The 22,673-nt window shown below is 43.1% G+C and overlaps 3 protein-coding genes across 6 annotated transcripts in view; 1 reads left to right on the plus strand and 2 right to left on the minus strand.

The window, feature by feature from the left end:
* Positions 1-14,837, plus strand: part of LOC120900141 (glutactin-like) — a 47,020-nt gene extending 32,183 nt beyond the window's left edge. Inside the window, exons 1-7 of one of the 4 annotated variants that reach the window (XR_005739154.1) lie at positions 6,684-6,865; positions 6,959-7,137; positions 7,208-7,360; positions 7,423-8,325; positions 8,402-8,738; positions 8,811-9,036; positions 14,032-14,837. Coding sequence is in view for 3 of the 4 variants with exons in the window: in XM_040306765.1 (XP_040162699.1) it covers positions 6,976-7,137; positions 7,208-7,360; positions 7,423-8,325; positions 8,402-8,738; positions 8,811-8,926 (1,671 nt within the window). In the remaining variant the exon portion in view is untranslated. Of the gene's footprint in view, positions 1-6,639; positions 6,866-6,958; positions 7,138-7,207; positions 7,361-7,422; positions 8,326-8,401; positions 8,739-8,810; positions 9,096-14,031 lie in introns of those variants that run through there. The other 3 variants (XM_040306766.1, XM_040306763.1, XM_040306765.1) reach the window with 3 other exon arrangements.
* Positions 1,873-5,114, minus strand: LOC120900136 (glutactin-like). The gene is made up of 6 exons (XM_040306759.1): positions 4,994-5,114; positions 4,247-4,900; positions 3,648-4,169; positions 2,566-2,943; positions 2,155-2,488; positions 1,873-2,083 (listed from the first exon to the last, which is right to left on the minus strand). The coding sequence occupies exons 2-6, from the start codon at positions 4,601-4,603 to the stop codon at positions 1,905-1,907; spliced, it is 1,770 nt and encodes a 589-aa protein (XP_040162693.1). The 5' UTR covers positions 4,604-4,900; positions 4,994-5,114; the 3' UTR covers positions 1,873-1,904.
* On the minus strand, positions 11,975-13,505 carry LOC120900142 (cleavage stimulation factor subunit 2 tau variant-like). Its single transcript, XM_040306767.1, has 3 exons — positions 13,301-13,505; positions 13,147-13,225; positions 11,975-13,076 (listed from the first exon to the last, which is right to left on the minus strand). The coding sequence occupies exons 1-3, from the start codon at positions 13,350-13,352 to the stop codon at positions 12,026-12,028; spliced, it is 1,182 nt and encodes a 393-aa protein (XP_040162701.1). The 5' UTR covers positions 13,353-13,505; the 3' UTR covers positions 11,975-12,025.
* Positions 14,838-22,673: the final 7,836 nt, after the last annotated feature.

The raw sequence follows: 22,673 nt of genomic DNA on the forward strand, positions 1-22,673 counted from the left end.
TTTGGATAATTTTCGACACATTCTTCTGCATTTTTGTCTGGTTCTATTTGTCATGAGAATCAACATTACCCGACGATGTACTCAAAACCTGCTGAGCTTTTTATTGTTTGATTATTCAAGCCATATCAGCATTAAGGAGAAGTTGTGTAAATACCACCGAGCTACATTTAAGTCGATGGTGGTGCTGCTATTTTTGAAGATATTGAACAGAACAATATTTGGAAATATTGTGTTTCAATGGTAAATTGTTCACAGTTGTTTATTTTTATTTGATGAAAACATAAATGATGATAAACACTTACAGATTACCGATAGGAAACATAAAAAGCAAAGATAGGTAACTACCGAAATAGCCAATATTGCTTAAGCAGCCAATTTGGGCAAGCTAAAGATCGCTGCTTGAATTCGCCTTTTGCAGTAGATAAACAGCATCCAAGTTCCGGGCGCCTTCTATATGGTGTCTAAGCAGCTTCCTTATGCCAAGGTGCCGGAGATTACTTTTTTTTGTGTTTTATTTACATTAAAATGCTATAAAGCTCCACCAAGTTTGGAATACATTCTTAAAAAGCCTGAAAGTTCCATCGTCAACCCTACAGATAGTACTAATCAGCCGCAAAGTTCCAAAGAGTACTGTGTGCTTGTTAAAAAGCTTTATGGTTCCACCAAGTACCGTTTCATCTCTGAATCTCTGAAGTACGACATCGGGACGATTGTTCGTTAAACAGCCCCAAATCAGCTATGGAGTTCGAGCTGGCTATTTGGGTAGTTACTTTTCCATGAGTAATTAGTTACTAGTTAATGAACTAGTTAGGTCGTCGGATTGAAATGAATCCTAGAGGTAAAAGAGACTTCTGCAAATCACATGTTACAAGTATCTTCTCGTTGGATTTCGTTGGAGTGTTATCGGTCGATAAGGATGACAAGAGCTATTCATAACAGAGTAATGGGTTATTTTTATACGCTACTACAAAACATTGTCATCTCCATTACAGACCTTCGTGTTGTAAAAATTTAGCTGTATTATCCGAAGTACATATAACTGTTGGGGCTAATCCAATGTGTTCGAAATGTATTACAGTGAACCCTCTCTTATTTGAGAGGCGATGGGACTGTCGAATAAGAGGGGTTTTCAAATTACAGAGGTTTAAAGTGAATGAAAGGTCCATACAAGACAAGAAAGAAATAGAACATTTAGTATGCAGCCTTAACTGTTGCTATAGGAAACTGCGAACAGAATCGCTAATTTGAGCATACATCTTTCAATAACCATGGCAACACCATAATCAAATAAGAGGGACACAGATTTCAGAGGTTTTCCAAATTAGAGGAACAAAAATGTACTGGAAATCAAGGGACTGTGCAAAATGTTCAAATAAGAGAGGTTTTTCAAATTGGAGAGGTGTCAAATAAGAGAGGGTTCACTGTATATTATTTTCATTCTTCTTATATTTGGCCTAACGTCTTACGTGGACATGCCGGCCTATACAGGCTTTCGAGACTTTATTCATTACCACGCAGCCGGATAGTCAATCCTTGCTACGCGAGGACGGTCCATTCTAGGCTTGAACCCATGACGGGCATGATATTGAGTCGTTCGAGTTGACGACTGTACCACGGAACCGCCTCTAATAATATACATCATAATACTCACATAAATCTATTCATGTGGTCCTGAAATGATCATAACTGCATAACTTTTATGATTTGTTTTACTTTTAACTTTTATTTTAAAACATAAAATCCTTTTTATTCATTCTTTGTACGAATTGCAGCTCTCTGTCTAGATACAGTGTGTGACAATTAATAAAATTAAAAATGCAACTGCCAATTCAATGACATTTTTATATGAAGCAAAATGCAGGACATACAACATTTGTTGAATTTCAACTCTTTCATATTGTAATTTACACTCGACAAAATGAAAGTATGACTAGAACCAGTGAAAGCATGGTTATCACGCTAGCTGATGTTGTTCTTATAAGGTTAGCTGCCGATCGGTCGTGAACACTGACCGCATATTCATCGTAATAGTTGGTTCCAATGCTGAACGGGTTGTTGATGTGCAGATACGGACCAGTAGGACCTACGGATATACAAAAAAAAACATCACCTGTTAACTACAAACAAACGATAAATATGGTATGTGCCACTCACCATTAACTTTAGGCCACGCCGGCACACCCCTGGAAGACTTCGGGACGCCATCGATAGCGAACGACGTCCAAAGATCTACCATAATTTCTGACATCAGCGTATCGGCTGTATTGAGCCGGGTGACGTGCTCGGGGTAAGGGAACAGGTAAATATTATCATCCGAATGATGTGCCCCACCCAGGAACGGATAGTGCGACGTGTTGGCCCCATACCCGTAGCGCGTATGTTCACCCTGATAGTCGAACGAATAAAGATACGTTTCCTTCTCGCTGTATCGCGCATTATTTTGCACATCTCGCAAAACGGGTGCCTTGATGACGATAGTGCCCGCAATCTGTAACGATGACAAGTAGGCGAAGATGATAACATTGTGTGTGCGCGGTCAGAAGTCACCCTGAAGACGATACTCACATCGATCACACCCGCCATAAGCTGTGTGAAGTTGCCACTCTCGAGCTGCTGCTCGGTGAACAGGGACTCGATCTCGTACCCTGCCAATGCGCCGGAATGCTCGTCGATGCCGAACATACGGTTCGCCGTATCGATCAGATCGTACTGGTTGGACTGCTTGCTGTTGATCAGTTCCATTGCTGCCAGTATATCGTACAGCCCGGTCACCATGAACGTACCGTCGTGCTTGGTAGCGCCCGCCATCACGCGCACGTCCTTGCGCACCTGTCCCGAGCGCATCACGTGGATAGGATCAGCGGGGAGAAAGCCGGACGGACCGCCAACCACCATACCGCAGCCACCGATATTGTTGACGCCCTGGTTCCTCATGCGATCTTGCTGCAATGGCGTTTGAGAATGTTGGAATTATTAAATCAATTTTGTAGCAACTCTGTTTCAGATTCATGAATCTGACAGCATCTCCAAAGATACATGAATCTTTGAATGATTCATCAATCTTCAAAGATGCATTAATCTTGTTAGGTGCTCGAATCTCTTAAGATTCTTGATTATCTAGTAATTTATGAAAGGAATTTATCAAGGACATTTTTGAATATTTACTTATATATTAAAGATTCTATTTCTATTTTTTTTCCTACTTTGCCTTCAGTGATCTCATAAGATTCATAAATCTCCAAAGAATCATTATTCTCTTAAGACTGGCGTAACTTTAAAGATTAATGAATGATTCTCTAGTGATTCATGAGTTCTCTAATGTGCATGCAATTTTATAGGTTCATGAATTCCCTCTTTTTTGCCGTATATTGCACTTTCAAAAGGATGCTTTTTGCCGTATCATTGCCGTATCATTGTTTCAAAAGCATTTTGAATCGATTGGTGAGCACTGGGTATATTCAGCCTCGTAGAATCAAATCTTTAGAGGTTGATCAATATTGAGAGATTCATAGATCTTTGCTCTTTAATTTTTAATCTTGAAAGACTTGTGTAACTTTTGAGATTCATCAACCCTTGGCAATTTGGTACAAGATTCGAAACACTCCTCGCAGAAGATTCACATGAATGAATAAACCCCAACAGCTTACCGAATGCAAGTCGAGCGCCCTGAGCAAACTCAGTACCGACAACTCCTGCAGACACTGTTCCACATCCTCGAGCGGGCGCAATACGTCACATCCAGCGAATCTGGCAATCTCTTTCGCATTCTCCACCGGGTTCGGGTCGATCGCCCAGGAACTGGTCGAGCCGCCCGACTGCAAGATGACCTGCCCGAAGTAGGACGACGGTACGACCGGGCTGTACAGCAGTGAACTAACAGCGGCCGCTCCAGCTGACTGTCCGAACACGGTAACACGCCGCGCATCTCCACCAAAATCAGCGATGTGGTCTTGTACCCATTTTAGGGCGAGCACTACATCGAGCATGCCCGCATTGCCCGGAATGGTGGAGGACAGCGTGGAGAGAAAGCCGAGAGCACCGAGTCGATACTGCACGGCAACCAGCGTGACGTCCCGTTCGAGCAGATAGTTGGGCGGATGATCGGCCGTCTTGCCGAGATAGAACGAGCCACCGTGGATGTACACCATGACGGGATGGTTCGCCGTAACCTGTGGCCGAATGAAGACCGCACATTAGCATTGCGTGACGAAAGAGAGATGCTTTATCGCTCCCTCGGATGACTTACATTTTTCGTGTAGACCGATAGCGAGAGGCAGTCCTCGATGGCGGGTGTTATGTCGCCCGGTGGCAACTGATCGGTAATGCCTGGCTGGGGACAAGGACGGCCCGGCAGTGACACATCCTTCGCGGCAGTCCACGGTGCGATCGGGACCGGCGCACGGAAGCGTCGCGCCCCGGTCGGTGCCTCCGCATACGGTATGTTGAAGAACTGATGGACGCGCTGCTGGGTACGGGCGGTAACCGTTTCCGACCCCACTACCTCACCGAGGCCCTGAATGCGCACCGTGATCGCACTGGTAGCTGCGGCAAAGCACAGCAGCACAACGAGCAGGCCCGAACGGCAAACCGACACGAACAACATCTTGCTAATAACTGGCGGCGGCGGCGATGGCGGCCTTCCCAAACGACTGTGTTGAGCTCACGTATTTGGCGTTGAACAACCTCCCCTCCCTTTGTTGCCGATGACCGTTGCTCAGTGCAATTAAAGGGTGACTGTTTTGGACGATAGAGCGATGATAAGAGCGTGTTGGATAAAGCGGTTTGAACCCCAAGCCCTTCCTCACTTTCGGTGTGCAAATTTGGCTGTGTGTGTGTGTCGAAAGGAAGGGGTAACTGTTATACGGCGAATGAGATACGCGTATACTTCGAGTCACGATAGCTGGAAGATAAGAGCAGATCAATCAATTTGATGGTGAACGATTGCAGATTGCCATTTTGATCGAATTCAATTTGTCATTGCACGTAATTTAACCTTGAATTCCCAAGATAGTTGTGTTACATCGCCGCACTAGTAGAACAAACATTCATGTTTTGGGCTCAAAATGTATCAAATTTGACTATCCACCACACATACAGAGGCTCTAATAACGATACCGGCGCGTTAATCTGCTCAAATGAAAGTGTTGAGCGCGTGTTGAGTCGACGAAACGCCTTTTTTGCTGCACACCTCAAGTTTTTGTTTTGGCGAAAACCTGTTTCGATGAAGATTTATTCGTTTTATATGTGTGTTTTCGTTGTTTGTTCACGTTGTTCGTTCGCTGTTATTGTTGTTGTTGCATGCCTTTTGTTTGTTTTGTTTTTGTTTTTTCCCCATTTCAATTAGGTCCTACTCTTTTACAATTATGGCAAACAGTTTTTGGGTCATCTTTTTCTTTTTTGTTTGCTCGATGCTGATGCTGTGTTTCACTGTTGTGGATTTGTACAGTTATATAACGTTCTGTATTATTCTTCTTATCCATTATGCTTAATACCGAAACTCGTGTTGGTATTTTGAGATGAAGATTTCATTTTCTTTATTATACTTAATCTTTTTTATTGTACTTTTGTTTTCTTTTTTATAATAAACCAGAAGCCATTTCATTATTTATAAAGCATTATTTCACAAAAGTATTATTTGCACCAAATTCAGTTTAAAGTTTGCCGACCCCGGCTATAGGCGATTTTAATGTTCAAGCACTTCTAGTTGTGATCGATTATTAAACACAATTTAATGGTTATTTGTAATGTTGTAGCAGCTTTCCCTATGGCTACTTTAGTTTGCAAAACCCTTATCTATAAATGTATACCGTCATGTAAAAATAAGCTTTATTGCAGCCGCACCAAAACACCTTCGAGACATGAGAGGAAAATGTGCGATCTTATCTTGTGTCGGGGGCTGTATCTTATTTATTGCTGTGCGCTTGATATTTGAGCCAAGTGTGCGTGTGTGTACAGTACAGGCCCGAAGTACGGACGGTCGATGTTGCACAAAATTAATCTAAAATGGTTGGTTTATTTTCAATTTTGTTAGTTAGTCATGTTACTTGACATCCCGGACGGTGCATCCGCGTACGGTATGATGGGCACGCTGCTGGGTCAACGGTTTGTACCGTTTTTGTTGGTAAGAAGTCTATCGGGGTTGTGTATTTTTTGCTTTTTTATTATTTTGGAGAAATGACGACCACGTCGTTTTGGAAACTATATATGGCTGATTTAAAAAAAAAACATTCTAAACAACTTTATAAATGTTAAGGGTCTATGGTACTTCTATCAACAGAGCCCAACGGCAATATGCATTAGCGCCTGAAGGTATGCAATTGTACGGTATAGCGAACCAAACGACTATTTGAAACCGAATAAAAAACACAAGGCATCACATTAACTTTAAGTCATTATTTTCTACAATTTCCAAGGAATGTAATTAAATAGTAAATACAAATTGTTTTTTGTTTACTTATTTTTATTTATTTCAAAATAATGATTCTCAAAGAATGTTTCCAATATGAATAGCCCTTCTAATAAATATTATTTCCAATAAGACATTGGAACCTTCAACCTATAGGATTTTACAATTAACTCTGCTGTCTGCAATCAACGCGTTTGTCCTGGTTTGCTCCACTGTGCTCCATTCTCCCTTTGGTGGAGCCCATCACACCTCATGCCTACCTCCTCATCCGCTGTTGATGATAAGCGTCGCTGCCAGCTACAATAACAAAACCGGTTCACTGTCAGCTGTTTAGTCCAAAGTGGGTAGAGCGTCATAAAAAGACGTCGAAAGCGAAGAAAGAAATCCTCGAGAATCGGCAGCCGGGATTCTCCATTCCTAACGGTTCTAAAGTTTAATTTTAGTTTGGTTGTAGCATCGGTACGGAATCGAAAGCTAAACGATTCGCCGCGTCTCTTTCACCGCCTTGATCAACAATGGTCACTTATTGTTGGTGTTTACTTTTTCCCACAGTTCTCCTGCTCACCGTCATGACCGACCAAGCTGTGGAGGCCAGCTCGCCGATCGTAAATCTGGCCGAGCTGGGTGCATTGCGGGGCAGCACTGGCACGAGCGCTTGGACGGGTCGCAAGTTTTACCAATTCCTGGGCGTTCACTACGCCCAAACAACGTCCGGCAAAAATCGGTTCCGGGTGAGTTGAAGTTTCTAGTGTATATAGAGAAAACCATAGTCATAACATAAATCTATCTTTCTCCCAACAGCCTCCAATAAAAGTAGCCCCCTGGCAGGGGATAAAGGATGCCACCCGGCACGGAATGCCCTGTCCGCAGCTGAAGCTGCTGTCCCTATTTACCGGCAAAGCGTTTGCCGGTGATCCGGAAGACTGTTTGACGCTGTCAATCTACAGCTCCGATGTAAGTTCTTGCTAAACAGGCCAAAGGGTGGAAATTAATCACAATTTTCTTCACAACTCAAGCTCGCGGCAAAGCGCCCGGTGATGGTGTTCATCCACGGGGGCGGTTTTTACGAAGGCTGTGCCAAAAACCAAACGGCCGAGTATCTGATGGAACGGGACGTCGTCCTAGTGACCATCCAGTATCGGCTGGGGCCGCTCGGTTTTCTGCAGACCGACACCGGCAGCATTCCCGGCAATATGGGGCTGATGGATATGAAGCTGGCGCTCGAATGGGTACAGGAGCATATCGGGCGGTTCGGGGGCGATCCGGCCAATGTGACGCTGTTCGGGCAGTCGGCTGGTGCGGCCGCCATTTCCGCCCTGCTGTACAGTCCGCAGGTGCCGGACGGGTTGTTCCACAAGGTGATATTGCAGTCGGCCGGCTCGAGTGCGCCGTGGGTGTGGGACAGGGAACCGCTGCAAAGTGTGCGAGATCTAGCGTTTGAAGCTGGCGAGGAATTTGATGCACCGGAGGAAGAAATCGACACGTTTTATCAGAACGTAGACGTTTGGAAGCTGCTGCAAGTTTTCAACGAGTACAAGGTAAAGACGACGCTGAAGAGCGGTTTAGATCGTGTCGGTGGCAATCGGCTCGTGACCGGCGATTGGGAGCGATACCTACCGCAAACGCCGCTGGAGTGTATGAAGCAGGGCAAGGTACGGCCCAACATCCCGATGATGGCGGGCGTCACCAAGCACGAGGGCACCTTTCTGCTGACGACCGTGTACGATCATTTCAAGAGGACGGGCAAGCTGGATGATCCTACTTTTATGAAGTACGGCTTGATGGATGCTGTGAGCAAGTTCCTGGGTGCAGGAGATGATCCCACCGGTGCGTTCGTTGGGTATCAGATGCGATCGTTGTTCACGTCGAAGGAGCTGGAAAGTGGCAGCTTCGGTGAGATGGCCGATGGTTTGATTGATGTAAGCAAAACAAAGGATTCCTCTCTCTACTTGGTAATGTATTTAATTATGATTTCCCTCCTTTTCCTTTGTTTAGCTGGCCGGCACCATACTGATCAAAGCGCCGCTGCTTCGCGAAGCGCAGGCGAATGCACGCGTCAATCCAAACGCGACGTACCTGTACACGTTCGATTACATCGGCGAGCATTCGCGGTTCGGCTATGGGAACGATACGTCCCACTATCCGTTCGGCGGTGGCGTGCACCATTCCGACGACAAGCTGTACCTTTTCCCGTACCCACCGGGCAAGCCGGACGCGCTGAACGAACGCGATACGGCGATGGCGAAGCTGATGGTCGACCTGTGGACGTCGTTTGCGGCGGAAGGGGTACCAAAGTCGGACCGCTTGACAGTACCGTGGACTCCAATGACAGGTGAGTGTGTGGAGAGCACATCGTTGGATGAATGTTTGTAAGTTTCTAATGCAATTCTTCCCATTTGTACAGCTTACGCTGGGCCTTACCTTCACATCAACGATCCGCCGAGCGTGGGGGACAATTTCTACCGCGAGTTTACCGCTGCAAGCGATGAGAAACGAAGCCGGAACAAGGAACGTACCTAAAAAGAGAGAGAAAGAGAGAGAGAGAGGATGGAATTGTGGCCTTTTCTTATACTTAAAACCGATCCATCTATACAACACCATTCATCATCACATTTCGCGGTGGGTTAAAGGTAGGTAAAACCTCTGGGGACAGTATGCAACGCTAATAAAAGCGAAAAACCAAAACATACCTGCAGGAAAACAGGAACACGGCAAAGAAGGTCCGAAAAGTGTGAATGCTTCGAGGATAGTGTGTTGTGTGTGCGTGTAATTCCCTTTGTCAAAAGGTGACAAAAGGTATGCTGTGTTTGAAACGTGGGAAGCAATGGTCACACAGTCACAGCGCGCGTACGATTAGCAACAAAAGAAGGGATGAAAAGGGAAAACATTCACAGTAGCATTTAGCAAACAAATATGATGCCCGAAGGCAGGGGAAGCGAGGGAATCAGGACGTAGAATTGAAACAGATTTTGAATAAGGCAAAAGTTAGATGCGCGATATGGGAATTTCCCAACACACCAACATACAGGTCACGAACGTACTGTTTCGTCCTGCATGAGCAGCAATTGCCACGCGCGCTCGAAAATGTTGATCGGCGCAGAATGGGTGATTTATAATTGGTACATTAAATGCGGGGTTTTAGTAGTGATATGCTCTCTGGAGCGTACCCACGACTCCGATCCAACCTCGACTATTGTTAGCCCTATTACGACTCTGGCAAAATGGGAATCATTAGTTCTGTCTGGAGTCGCAGTCATCTGGATTGTTGGCGTTACGAGTCGTCAGGAGTAGTCGGGGGCCATCTGGAGTCATCTGCAATCGTCTGAAGTCGTACGGAGTCATTCGGAGTCGTCCAGAGTCGATCAAAGTCGACCGGAATCGGTGTCGGTTGGAGTCAACTGGAGCCATCCGGTGCAATGTACTTGTTATCAGGCATTTAATTTCGTTTTTTGTCTTTCACTTTGCGCGTGCACTTCATGGTCTGTATGCGAAGGTCGACTCCAGCCGACTACGGACGACTCCGACTTCAACTGATTCCGAACGACTCCTGACGACTCCCAACGATAACGACTCCGATTCTGGACCACTCCCATTCTGGACGACTCTGGATAATTCCGGACGACTAGTGATTAGTGACGACGGCTCCAGCCCAGTGATGGGAAAAATGAAGTTTTTGTTGGAATCAGTTCCGGCTAGCTCCAAAGTTTTCTGAAAAAAAAAGCTCCGGAATTGGTTCCGGAATCGAAATTCGCTTCGAACTCAGAATCGGTTTCGAAATCGGAATTGGCTCCGGAATTGGTTCCGGAATCGGAATTGCTTTCGGAATCGAAATTGGCTCCGAAATTAGAATCAGCTTTGAAACGGAGTCAGTTTCGGCATCACCAAAAGAATAGGCATTTAGGTCCAATAATGCTACGTATTGATAGCCGCAAGAATCAAAATTTACTCGTAAACGATCCATATTTGCGGAGATTCACGGACTGATTTCGCTTCTGAAACTTCCTATTTGAATTCAAGAATTGATTCTCATTCCGGAACAAATTCCGTTTCTGGAGTCAATCCTGATTCCGTTACCGGGGCAAACAACGATTCCCAGGTCAATTCCGATTCCGACGCCGAATCTGATTATGGAATCGATTTCGGAGCCGACCCCGGAATCTACTCCGGAGTGAACTCGGGAATCGACTCCGGAGTCAACTCGGGAACCGACTCCGAAGTTGACTTCGTATCCGGAATCGACTCGGAACTGAATCCGGAATTAATTCCAAACACGACATCGGAATCGGGTAGATCCGATTCCTAGTTCCCGCCACTACTCCAGACGAACGACTTCGGGTAATGCTGGTAGGACCTACCTTCCGGAGTCGGTTACGATTTTTCAAGATTTTTGCCAACTTGATCCATAACTAGGGTGTAGTACAAAGAAACGCTAAAAATTATGCGAATACAGTGCGGGGACATCGTTTCACCCATGCGCTGCTGTTCCTTTCTTCCTCATTTTTCAACCCGAGGTCGGAAATGGGCTGGCGCGCCCATTGCATTTGACACCAAATAGATCCGGTCGGTCGGCCCACAATTATCCCGCTCCTTCTTGGTCGTGTCGTGAACCGCAATCAGTGTTTTTGTCCGTACGGGGACAACAAAAGGGAGAGAGACAGTCTAAGGATATGATTTCAATAATCGTCACCTTTTGTGTGAGTGTGTTGGGCGCACTATTGTTTGCCGCTTGCAAGCAAAGGCTCGGGGAGAGAGGTTCCGGTGGGCATTGTGGGCGTTTCTTGTCCACAATTATACACGCGTGGGCTTGTTTCCTTTATCCGTGTTTTTAAAGGGACAAACAAGAGAGAAAGAGAAACATTGTTCGATTTTTGAATCCCTAGAAGGACTCTTGGAAGGACTTTTTTGTTCTGTTTCATCGAATCCTATTCAAGTAAATGTGTCAACTGCACCATTGTAATAAGGGCAAATCGCTGAGGGAATCCGATCCGAACCCGGATGTAAAGGAAACTATTGTGAGCCGGGGGCCTGTGTGGGTTTGTAGGCGAGCAGCAGTCACAGGTACCTACGGTGTGAATTCCCTGTTCTTTTTTTCCTCTCGGTTGAAATTCTGTTCACACTCCCCTGGAAAGTGGACCGCGAACCCTTGTCGCGCGCGCACACACATGTATCTGATTTGAATGGCAGGATTCAGGCTTTATTTGGTGGAAAATCAATCGGTTTTGGCGATTGTTGTGCTACTGACGGGTGCATAAAGCAAGTCGAATGTCGTCCATTATTGTGGGGCGGTTGTTATTTTTTAATGAACCTCTCTTGGCTGCCCGTTTCCCAGTAATTGCCGTTTGCAATTGTAAGGATGAATAGAACTTGGGAGGAAAAGGAGGGTGTGGAGCTTGTGATTTTGAATTTAACTAAGCATTTAAACGGTTTTTGGAGGGTTTTGTTAAAGGTGAAGAGGGGCACTTGATGTATAAATAAGACCGTTGTTTTGTTGCTTTTCTATCTTGTCTTGTTCGTGAGGCAGTATTTCTCAAAAAAAAAAAAACGCTAAAGAAAGGATTCGTTCGAAGCTTCTTCATACACTTAAACAGTTTTATTTTAATATTACTACTCCCCTCTCGCTTATTTCGGTGCATTGCGTGAAATCTGTTCCTTTAGCACCAGAATGCTGGCACGCTGATCCTGCGGCAGTAGTGCAATCTGCTCGTCGGAAAGCTGCAGCACCTGCATGATCAGTGCCGCCTTCTCCTGGTCCGAGGCATCGTTCGATGCTCCCGCTTTGGATTTCGGCTCGGCCGCCGCTGCCTTGGCCGCATGGTCTGCCAGTGCGCTTGAGGCGGTCGCCATTTGTGCTTTGCTGCCACCCATCGGACCGGACGGTGCGCCCGCAGCCTCCAACCTTGGATCTTTGTGCAGACGTGGATCAACGGGACGGGGCCGTATCTCGACACCGGCCGGTGGGAATGCAACCGGTTCCGGTAGGATATTGCCGGGCTGATGGCCCGCCATAAACGGATCCATCATACGCATATCCATGTCCATTGGGACGGGCGGTGCCGCCGCCGCTTGTGCCATACGGTCGCGCAGTAGATGCCGCTCGTCACTGTCGTGATGAAACTGTCTCGGTTCGTGTCCGCCACCGTCCGGACCGTCGAACGCGGGATGTATCTGTTCCCGCACCGTCGGCACCGCACTCAGTGGATCGTCCGTCAGCACCGGTGGCATCGTGTTACGCCCGTGCAGGAAGGACAGGGCGGTGTGCGAATCGACAATCCGCATCACAACCGCCGACTGGAGCAGGGCGTACGTGAGCTGCGGATTCTCGAGCAGCATGTTGCGCGCCTCGAGCGGATCGTTCTGTATGCACGCTTTCGCTTGGCGCATCAGCTCGTACATCTGGTCCGGCTGCAGGCCGGTAACGGCTTTCGCAATCAGGTCGGGAGTTTCTTCCGGATCGCACTCGGCGCCGTACGGGTTCTCTACCTGGGGGCCTTGCAGCAGGGCGGCCATCTCCATGCGGGACTTTTCCGTACAGGCGTTGTCGACGCGCAGAGCACGTCCACCGAACTCGTAGCCGTTCAGGTTGCGCATGGCGCTGAGGGCCGTTTCCTGGTCTTTGTATTCGCAGAATCCGTACCCTTTCGGTTTGCCACTCTCTCGGTCGAATACCAATCTGTTAATGGGAAGAGGATGAGTGAGTTAGAGCACACGATGTAAACAAACAATCGAGTGTGGTCACTTACTTTAGCGATAGAACGGGTCCAACTTCACAGAAAATATCCTTCAGTTTCTCTTCCGTTGCTTCGTACGGGATGTTTCCGACTAAAACGAGTGTGAAAAACGCCGGTTGTTAGCGATAGACGATGCTGTGTTGTGTTGCCTTTTTAGCGCTCTTACCAAACACCGACCGCATCGATTTGTCCATCAACGTCTGATCGTGCCGGTCCATGGTAGTGGCGATGTGGAATGTTTTGTGCTTTAACTATTTCACAAATGAAATGCCGTTTTTTCACAGCAAAAGTAGCGTTTTTCAACAATTTTCCTGCACAAACGGTGCAGTAAACAAACCACAGTGTTCGCGGCGCCGCTCTGTTTGCTTTGACGGTTCGGCTTTGTTTTGACAGCTCGTTTTCGCCCGACTTTCCGAGGGGTGACGTCCGTAGACGACGAAACGATTTGTGACGACGAATGGCGTTATGAGCGAAATTTGAATTTTTACCGTTACATCGTAATAACGTTACATTTTTTATTTATTTTATCGCTAATGTTATGTGATATTTTCCATTTGTATTTTTATCTTTTTAAGGTTAGATTTTGTTTGGCAATATTTAAGAATATTTATGATAAGTTATTTCATTTAATTATATCTTTTCGATTCCAGTTAGTTTTATTTCATAATTTTTCATCGCTTTTTCTTATAATAATCGGAATATCCTAATACAATTGTTATTGTTCTTATCAAAAGGAATCCTTAATTCTTAAAGAAAATAATTATCAAATCATAGAATATGTTATACTTCAAAACTGTATTGCAATATTTCTTTTACTTCATTATTCATTTCTTACTTCCTTTCCCTACCTACTCAACCTAATCAATATGTTCTCTGTTTCCAATTTTCCCTTTCAAGGTTATAGCGCAGCAAGAGCTACAGGTCCGGCCATAGCCGAATGTCCGGGCTGTGTGTGCTGTGTCGATACACAGTTGCCGGATGTCACAGCAGCGTGCGTTTTGGCAATCCCCCATACCGATAAAGGATATTAAAAGGATAAAAGTGGTCAATTAAACCTCACAATAGTGCACCGCAGGCAGGCAGGCGGGCAGTGCCACGCACGCCACGACATTGCCCTCAATCCTTTTCACACCGACCCCAAATTAAGCCCTTTACCCCGTTTGCAAGACCCGTAGTACCGTACGGAATTTGATCCCGAAATGGTGGACCACGATCACCGGGGAAAGGCTTTAACACGGAATCCTGCTGCAGCGATGGGTGGGTCCTGGCCACCCGTCGATCCTGGGTCACATGGTGGTGATCTCTGGGAAATATATTTTTTCACATGTTTCTTAAAGTGTTGCTGAAGAGCAAATTCCAGCACGGAAGCATCGGAAAGCGCGTTGTAATTTTCTGACAATCGTGTTGAGTTATTCGTTTAATTTTTGAGTTATTTTCATGCATTGAACATTAACCGAATTTGATTTCTTATATCTTTATTACAAATTACATCATTATTATAAATCATACGTCATACATCATTAGTATACATCATTATTCAATGAAAAACTTGTTACGAAATGTAATTTACCTTTTTGTTAAATGTTAAAAAAGCGTCTGTAGTACGTTAAACATCCATTGTTTTCCAATTATTTCTATCCATTTGCAAACCGTTTAGTTCAAATAAATGAATAAATGAAACAAAAAGGACTCCTCTAAACGTATGTTCCTCCGTTTTATGTTGCTGGAGATTTATAAAGTATCGAATCGATTTTTACACTCGTGTACTCGTTGACATTAAAAAAACACACCAACCCCATCACCGAGAAGTGTGATTGTTCACTGAAGTATATATTACAACGTGCATTTGTTTGCGGAATTATTGAAACGATACACAGTCACCCGCTCCATCTGCAGCGCAATAATAATGGTCGCATAAGAGTGGAAATGAAAACGGATCGGTAAATGCAAACTTTTGAGGGCTTTTATTAATGGTTTATACAAATTATTAAAAAAAAAAACACAAAAATGAGAAAGAAAGGTATTGAACACGACCACAGTTTTAATGGTGCAATAACAGAGAAAGAAAGAATACACATTTGTGTAGCCATTTGTGTTGAAATAATTCCACATAGCTGTTTTGATGATAAAGATTTCATAAGAAAAGCATTTTTAGTTTAAAATATTGTTTTTTTTTACGTATTTACTCATATAATGTTCAATTTTATTCCGTTTTAGGATAAATCTGTTTCTTGATATTAGTTTTTGCATTATAATGTGTTGTTTTATGAAGACATTTTACTTTTTATGTCACTCAATTTCAATTCAACTTTTCAATTTCTATGTCAATTTAGAAATAGATTGCTTGATTTCTATGATGTGTTTCTTGTATTTATCGATTTTTTACGTTAATTTATTTTTGGATTCCTCTTATATTTTCTTGTTTTTTTTTTGCATTACATTTGTTTTTTGCTGTGATATACGTAGTATTTCTCTTTTTTTTGTTTCTTCTTTTCCGATTTCTATACTATTTTTCGTTTATCTATCGATTACTTTCGTTGTTTTGTTCTTGAATTTCGTGAACGTTTTCTTACTGTTTTTGTGTTTGTTATATTGTCTTAGCTGTTATTCCTTTTCCCTTAACAGTGATATACGTTTTTACGTTTTCTTCTTTTGTTTTTTTTCTGATTTCTATACAGTTTTTTATTTGTGTTTGAATTTCTCCTTTGTTTTGCTATTGTTTTTGCGTTTTGTTTTATATTCCTTTGATTTTTTCCTCTTTTAAAATGTGATTTACGTAGTTCTTTTTTATTTTATTCCTTATAGTACTTACCTTACCATCGATTGGAAAGCATCATACACATTTTTAAGATCTAAAAATGTCTTTTCTTGTTTCTATGTAGCGTTTAAAACTAGTTCGCTTGCATGTTCGCTTTGTATTGTAATTTCATAACATTGCATTGAACGTGTAAAGTTCCGATTGCATATTGACCAGGACGCAAACAAAAACAGTTACTCTCTCGCAACTCTAAGCGTGGCTGTTCCCGTGAAGTACTTAGTAGGAATTGTTAGAACGATTAAACCATTCCCTCCCCATCCATATCCTCCCTTCCTTCCAAATCATACCAAACGCGACAACCCGGAAGTTATGCTTCGTTATGCACCCGATAAAAGGAGTCGCCAGCAGTCCTTTCCGTACTACAATGAACGAAATAGGTAAAAAAGGGAAAAAGGGAAACTAGGAAACCGCGGATGCAAAATAGTGCAATCGATTGAGCGCTTGAACAGCACTTGATCCCGTGGCTCTCGAGTGGCGAACGTCGCCGTTGAGGACAAGGGGTTCACGGTTCGCGCAACACCACCACTACCGAGGAGCACCCCGAGTCCTTCAACCAAAACGGGCAGAGGAGGGTTTGCGACGACCACACCCCAACCTCCGATAGCGATCTTGCGGAAGCGTGGAACAAACCAACAAAAAAACCGTCTCATTTCGCCCGCAAGTGGATTGGATTTCCCAGTTTTTTCCCAATATTGTTTGCGTCTCTGGTTGCGTTTTCAGGCCTTTTTAGGGGGGTAGGGAGGGATTTTCACGGGGTTTTGAAGGCCCACTGTTTCTGTGGCCACACATAATCCGTGGGACTTCCTTGCTCTTGTTTGCTTGGATCGTGTGCAATTAATGAAGACGGGCCCGGCGAGATTCCGTGTGCGCGACCAGGAAGTTTGTCAAGTGTTGCATTGAAATGTGGCCTTCGGTCGTTCCTTTCCGCGGTGGTAGCCGCGTCTATTGTGAGGTAGTTAATTTGTTGATTCTTTCACCGTATCCGGGATTGATTTCCTTTTTTTTTCTTCTCCCCAGTACAACACACTAATTTTCTCACCTTCTTCTCACGAAACCCGTCTGAAGGAATTTCGAATTTGAAGCTTCTCTTAATCCTACAATTCTATGACAGTGTTTTTTTTCGCTTTTTCTGAGACCAAATTGTGGTGGGTCCTTCAGGAGACGGACAAAAAAAAAACCTTTACCTTCGTTTACAGTGTGCTCCTTCGGCCGATTAATCGTTCGTCGCCGTCGACTCGCTGGGACTTTTTCTTAAGAAGCACTTGAAACTAATTGATCTTTACCTTGCCAGCTATTTGCATATGATACACACGCACACAGAGAGAGAAGTTCGCAGGAGCCTGGTAGATGGTGTGGGATTTCTGAAGGTGAATGTTTTTTTAAGGTTCGAGGCTCAAGTGTTCACCGCTTTCGTGGTGACTTTGTGGAGCACTTCAGCCTTCTCTGTACGAGGAAGTAAAATGGGATCGATTAATTTTCCGTTGAATGGTGCGTTTTTCGTTCCATTCTAAGTGTTCTTGCTTTACACAACTGCGAAAGCGATACACAATTGAAATAAAATAGGATTTGGGTTTTACTTTTTTTGGTGTGAGACTTTTTGCTGCTGTTAATTTTCATTGCAATTGTTGTAAGTGAGTTTTGTTCCATGGTTGCATGGTGGCCAAATTTTCAAGGCACGAATTGTTAAACTTTGAGTAAATGAAGTTATGTATTAATCTGCTCAAAATGCAATGGATGAAAGGAATAAATGAACAATAAAGATAAATGTACAATCATGAGAACTAAAAGGAATCATAATGCAAAAAAGAAGGATAAAACAAGAAAAAACAGTAAAACACTCAGATAAAGAAGTTGAACAAGCAAAATAGAAACTACAAGTTAGTAATACTCAAAAATCAATGCTCAATGAACGATAAAAAGGGAAAGAAACAGTAAACAAAACTAAACAAATATTACTGAAAGCATACCAAAAACCAAGCAAAAAAGATGCAATATTTAGTACAAAAAAACGAGGAAACAAACACAAACAAAATGTATGTTCGAAGGGCGGAAGTGAACAATTTTCTCGTCAAATTTTCGCATCCGTTTCCAGCGCAAAGTGTGATGTGAAAATTATACAAATGCGTTCAGCGTCTCGTTACATATCTGCGGCCCCGCGCATCCAATATGTACGGCTCATCTCATCGCAAGTGTTATTATGTGTCTCTTTTTTCACAATGAAAAACACGCTTAGACGATGGAAGTGGGGACCCAAAGAAGATAGTGGGGTTGTGCAAGTCATGCTGAAAAACACTGAATGTTTGTCATGTTACATACGCCTCGGCAGTGTGGATCAAATTCGCTCAAAAACCAGGCAAAAGTAACATCGTTTCTTAATCGGTGAAGATGTAAGCATTGATAGAGCTAATTATCATTACCAGGAAGATGAGTTTATGGAAAACCAGTAGAAGCTGTTTCTATTCTTTTATACAGATACAGTGAAACTCCTCCTAACGTGTTTAACTCGTACCAGTGACGTTATGCGGGAGGCTTATTCCATATGATTTGTATAAAAAGTGAATCAATCGGTTTCAGTAAAAAGGGCATATCTGCACCGGAAAAAAAATAACAATGTCTGTATTATATTACTAATTGGGAATATATTTGTAGTTCACTATTTCTTTGTTTTTGGCTCATTTTCTTGAAAAAATGGTCGATTGTGTTAGACTTTCATTTTAGAAAACATTTTAGAAACATTTCCAACTAGACTTATTTTTAACAAGCCAGTTTCATTACAGATATTGGTTATGGTAAGCATTCTTCCGCGCAAATAAAGTAATTACAGATTTCGATAATTTTATGGGCATCAAATCTACAACACACTTGCATACATAAGTAGTCACATGACATTCCTATAATTCGCACGAATTTGCAGAGAAATCTCTCACCTCCACGATCAAGCAGATCCAGCAAAATGTGCCACAAACATTCGTCAATTTACCGCACATTTGTGCCCCGAACAGTTATGCGATACTTTTCCTTCTTGCAATAGTTTTTTTTTAATTTGTCCTCGCGATAATAAAAATCAAAGAAATGCTCAATGTTTACCAATCATGATTTTGATTGTACATCGGCACCAAAAAAACGTACCAGAAGAAACAATGATTTTGCTCGTTATGCGAAACTTTTCTCTTTATGAGAGGTATTTGTTGAGCATTAAGATTTGCTCGTAATCCAAAAAAACTCGTTATGAGTGGTTCCACTTATAGTTCTTATTGTCTTTCCCCTAAAGTGATCTTCCTTATGATAATGATGTATGGATCACGACCACGAGCCGTAACATGTGGACGGTAATGTTAAATTTAAAGAGCTACAATTCGGTGTAAAGTTTATGAAATGTTTGGCAAAATCTTTTTGGAAAGAATTTTAGCGTTTTTTCTATACATAACGTTGCTACAGATTTACAAGGGCTTTTTTGGAATTTATAAATTATACTTTCAAGATTTCAAGTTAATACACCATCGAATTGATTCAAACGTACTTGAGACAACAGTCGTATTACCTGGGAAAATTTAATAACAAATGCTATAAAGTAGCATAGTATACATAAAGAAAGATACATAACGAGCTACGATACAGTTCTTAATGTAATAGTTAGTACTCGGAGACTTTTCTAATCAGCCGTACCACCGGTGAACTCATTCGTCGAAAATCATTAGTCGCTCATGTGTGGGGGGTGTGGACATGGTTGTATCACCAGGTTGGGTAGTACAAAACATTGACGGTTTTCTTATTTTTGATCTAGAGCGCTAAGAAATGTATCAACTAGTAACCAGGAGGAAACCAAATCTCCTTGCGCAATTGACATTTGAAAAGTTTTGGTCTGGATGGGAATAGAATCTGTTCGGTCTTGCAGAAGCTGACGCTCTTATCCAATCGACTACTGAGGTCGACGTAGCTAGAAGAAGGTAGCAGTTGAACAGGTTCTCCGTAGATCGCACGGAAATATCACACCTCACTGGTGTTGGTGTTAAGATGTCAAAGGAATTTGTGTACTGTAACATCAGAAGCGAAATGTCCGAAAGCATATTATTAGAACAGAATGAAGAATTAATCTTCATAAGGATCTTAAGGGTTACATTCCTTTTTTCCACCATAGAACGATTCATGGCTCACTCATGTAGGTATAAAATGATTTGCCGAATCAACAGACACATTTTGGGGCGGAAAATATAATTTCAACTAAGTGTGTAATGGTCATCTGCTTTTAAGTTTTGAATATGACAAAAATGATCCCAAAATTCACGCTTTTTTCTATGCGCTTTTTCTAGAAGCACACAAATATCTAGAACGTGGTGAAGGAAAGCCTCATCGATCATCGATCTTAAACAGAGTAGAAAAGACATTCAAATGTGAAAACTCACTCCCAAACTCCATTCAAGAACCATATAGACAGGCAAGCGGGCTGCACATTCAAGCAAAGGTCCTGCCCTCGCACGCTGTAGAATACGCCAGCGCGTTGCCGAAACATGTAATTATCCTCACCGCACGCACACAGGACCACCAACCCCCGGGACGTTAGAAGCTGAGCTGAGATTTGGAGGGGAAATTTTCTAACGCACACACACACACCCAGGGGGCAGTGAGAAAACCGTCACACCCAAGGGGGCATCTGTTTTCACACCCCAAAAAAAGGGGTTTACTAATCATGGTGGCGTTAACGCCCTCTGTTCTCTCCTCTTTTCCAACCGAAGAACGATTGCGCACACAGTGTGTGCGCACGATCGATCGAGACACATACACACACACACAGACACAGAGTCAATCAATCCGGTAGCAGCGCCTCCGTTTTGTTAAGCGAGTTTGAGAACGATTAATAAGCACCTTCCTGAATTTTGTGGCGTTTTTCATTCGTTTCCTCCATTCCTCCCTTCCCGCAACTCCTCAGCTTCTGTTTGTTGCGTCTGTTTGAGTGGCGCGCATAATAGAAGCTACAATTATGCGCTACCGTATGATTTGTGCAATTGTTGCGGTGAGAATGAAGATCCACGGCTGAACCAAAACGTCCGAAGCCACCAAAACGGACCAAATAGCTGGCCACTGCTGGGGCTGTTGTTGAAAGGTGACGTGAAATTGGTTTGACCGGTTTGGGAGGGAGGGATGCTCCGGGAGAGATATTGTATATTGTGTGCCCGGTAGAAAGAAAAAAAGGGAATATTATGAAAGGTTAATAATATGTTGATTTTTATGCTACCTTATACCCACTCCCCCCTTGTAAAACCGTTTGAGCACAATCGTTTGGCCGTTGTCTCAGTTTTTAGGCGGTGGTGCGTGGTGGGACTGGGGAGGGGAATTGGGATTTCTTTATTTGATTGTTGGGTGTTTTGTGCTTTGGTTGGTGGTACTGTTATTAAGAAAAGTGTGATGCAAACTTGTCTTGCTTGAGGGATGAAACATTCCATGCTGAAGATGGGTGTGGACTGATTCAATGTTGAGGTTTTTTTTCTGCCTCTTCTAATGGTGGTTTTGGATGCAGCAGAGAAATGTTTCAAAAATGGTTTGGCATGTATGAAGTTGTGCAATGCGATGCAGTTTTACCGTATGGAAAGGATCAATTGAGCAATTGAATTGGGTTCATATTATCAATAGATAATTATCATAAATTAAAAAAGATTATCAAATCAATAACGGAAAACGATCACAAAACAGGGGTAGATTTTTTATTGAAGGCAACGCATCCCAAAAACGGCACATACATTTCTCTGCTGCATCCAAAACCACCATTAGAAGAGGCAGAAAAAAAACTTAACTCATTGTATTAACTAGTCTGCGATTTTCCATAAAAGATGAAGAAAAATTGAGTTAAAAAATCCTTTGAAAAATAAACGAAAACAAAAAAAGGTTCTAATTTACAAATTTTGTTGTAAAAATGCTCTCCACAAATGCAAAAATGTTAAGCCATAACATGGCTTTAAGGTCATAAAAGTAAAGCACGATTAATAGCTTAATAACTACAGAAAAGACAAAACTAAGAACACGAGAATAAACATCAAATTGATATGACCGATTAAAAAAGAATCATAACATCAGCCAGTTTCCTTACTTTGATTGACTTTGAACTCTAAAAACGATTGCTTAAAATCGTGCAGTAATGCGAACCATATTTGAAAATGTTCTAAACATCGAAGGTAACCATTGTTTTATGTAATTAATGACAATCGCTTCAATCGTTCCCGCTTCGATCGAATCAGAGAAACTGTCTGGTTATGTTAAGCATTTCAATCAAGAATGGTTGTAAAGATGAAAAGAAATTAACATTCCCGAGAGTCGCGTGTGGACTGCGGAGCTGAACAGACGTGTTTTCTGAGCGTGCGACAAATTGAGAAACGCCGACAATTGGCCTATGATAGTGTGTGTGCGCCGCGGTGCTCCGCCGTGATGGAGAGAACGAGCGGGAGAAAAGAAAATCAACAAGAACGATCGCGTTCGAACAGCCTAAATTCCAACGAATCGAAGCGTGCAAGAATGGAAACGCAAGATGCATATGATGAAACAGTAAGTACAGAAAACGATGAATTTACTCAAGTCTGGGCCAAGGGGCGTAGACAAGCGTCAAATGTCCTAATGGATGTAAACGTAGAAGCCTCTACGTCAGCCCCCACTAAACACACCAGCAAGCCTAATGCTAAACTCCCACCAATCGTGGTCAAATCTATGCCCCTTGCCTCCCTGCGCCCGGAGT

This window comes from Anopheles arabiensis, chromosome 3 (assembly GCF_016920715.1).
Source record: "Anopheles arabiensis isolate DONGOLA chromosome 3, AaraD3, whole genome shotgun sequence".
Lineage (NCBI taxonomy): Eukaryota > Metazoa > Arthropoda > Insecta > Diptera > Culicidae > Anopheles > Anopheles arabiensis.

Excerpts from the sequence above, each read along its gene's own strand:
- LOC120900136 (XM_040306759.1), bottom strand. The coding sequence starts at position 4,603 with ATGTTGTTCGTGTCGGTTTGCCGTTCGGGCCTGCTCGTTGTGCTGCTG. Across the intron at positions 4,170-4,246 it reads TATCGGTCTACACGAAAAAT|GTTACGGCGAACCATCCCGT; the intron begins GTAAGTCATCCG and ends ATTCGGCCACAG. Across the intron at positions 2,084-2,154 it reads GGCGTGGCCTAAAGTTAATG|GTCCTACTGGTCCGTATCTG; the intron begins GTGAGTGGCACA and ends GTATATCCGTAG.
- LOC120900142 (XM_040306767.1), bottom strand. The coding sequence starts at position 13,352 with ATGGACCGGCACGATCAGACGTTGATGGACAAATCGATGCGGTCGGTG. Across the intron at positions 13,226-13,300 it reads ATCGATGCGGTCGGTGTTTG|TCGGAAACATCCCGTACGAA; the intron begins GTAAGAGCGCTA and ends CACTCGTTTTAG. Across the intron at positions 13,077-13,146 it reads GGACCCGTTCTATCGCTAAA|ATTGGTATTCGACCGAGAGA; the intron begins GTAAGTGACCAC and ends TCCCATTAACAG.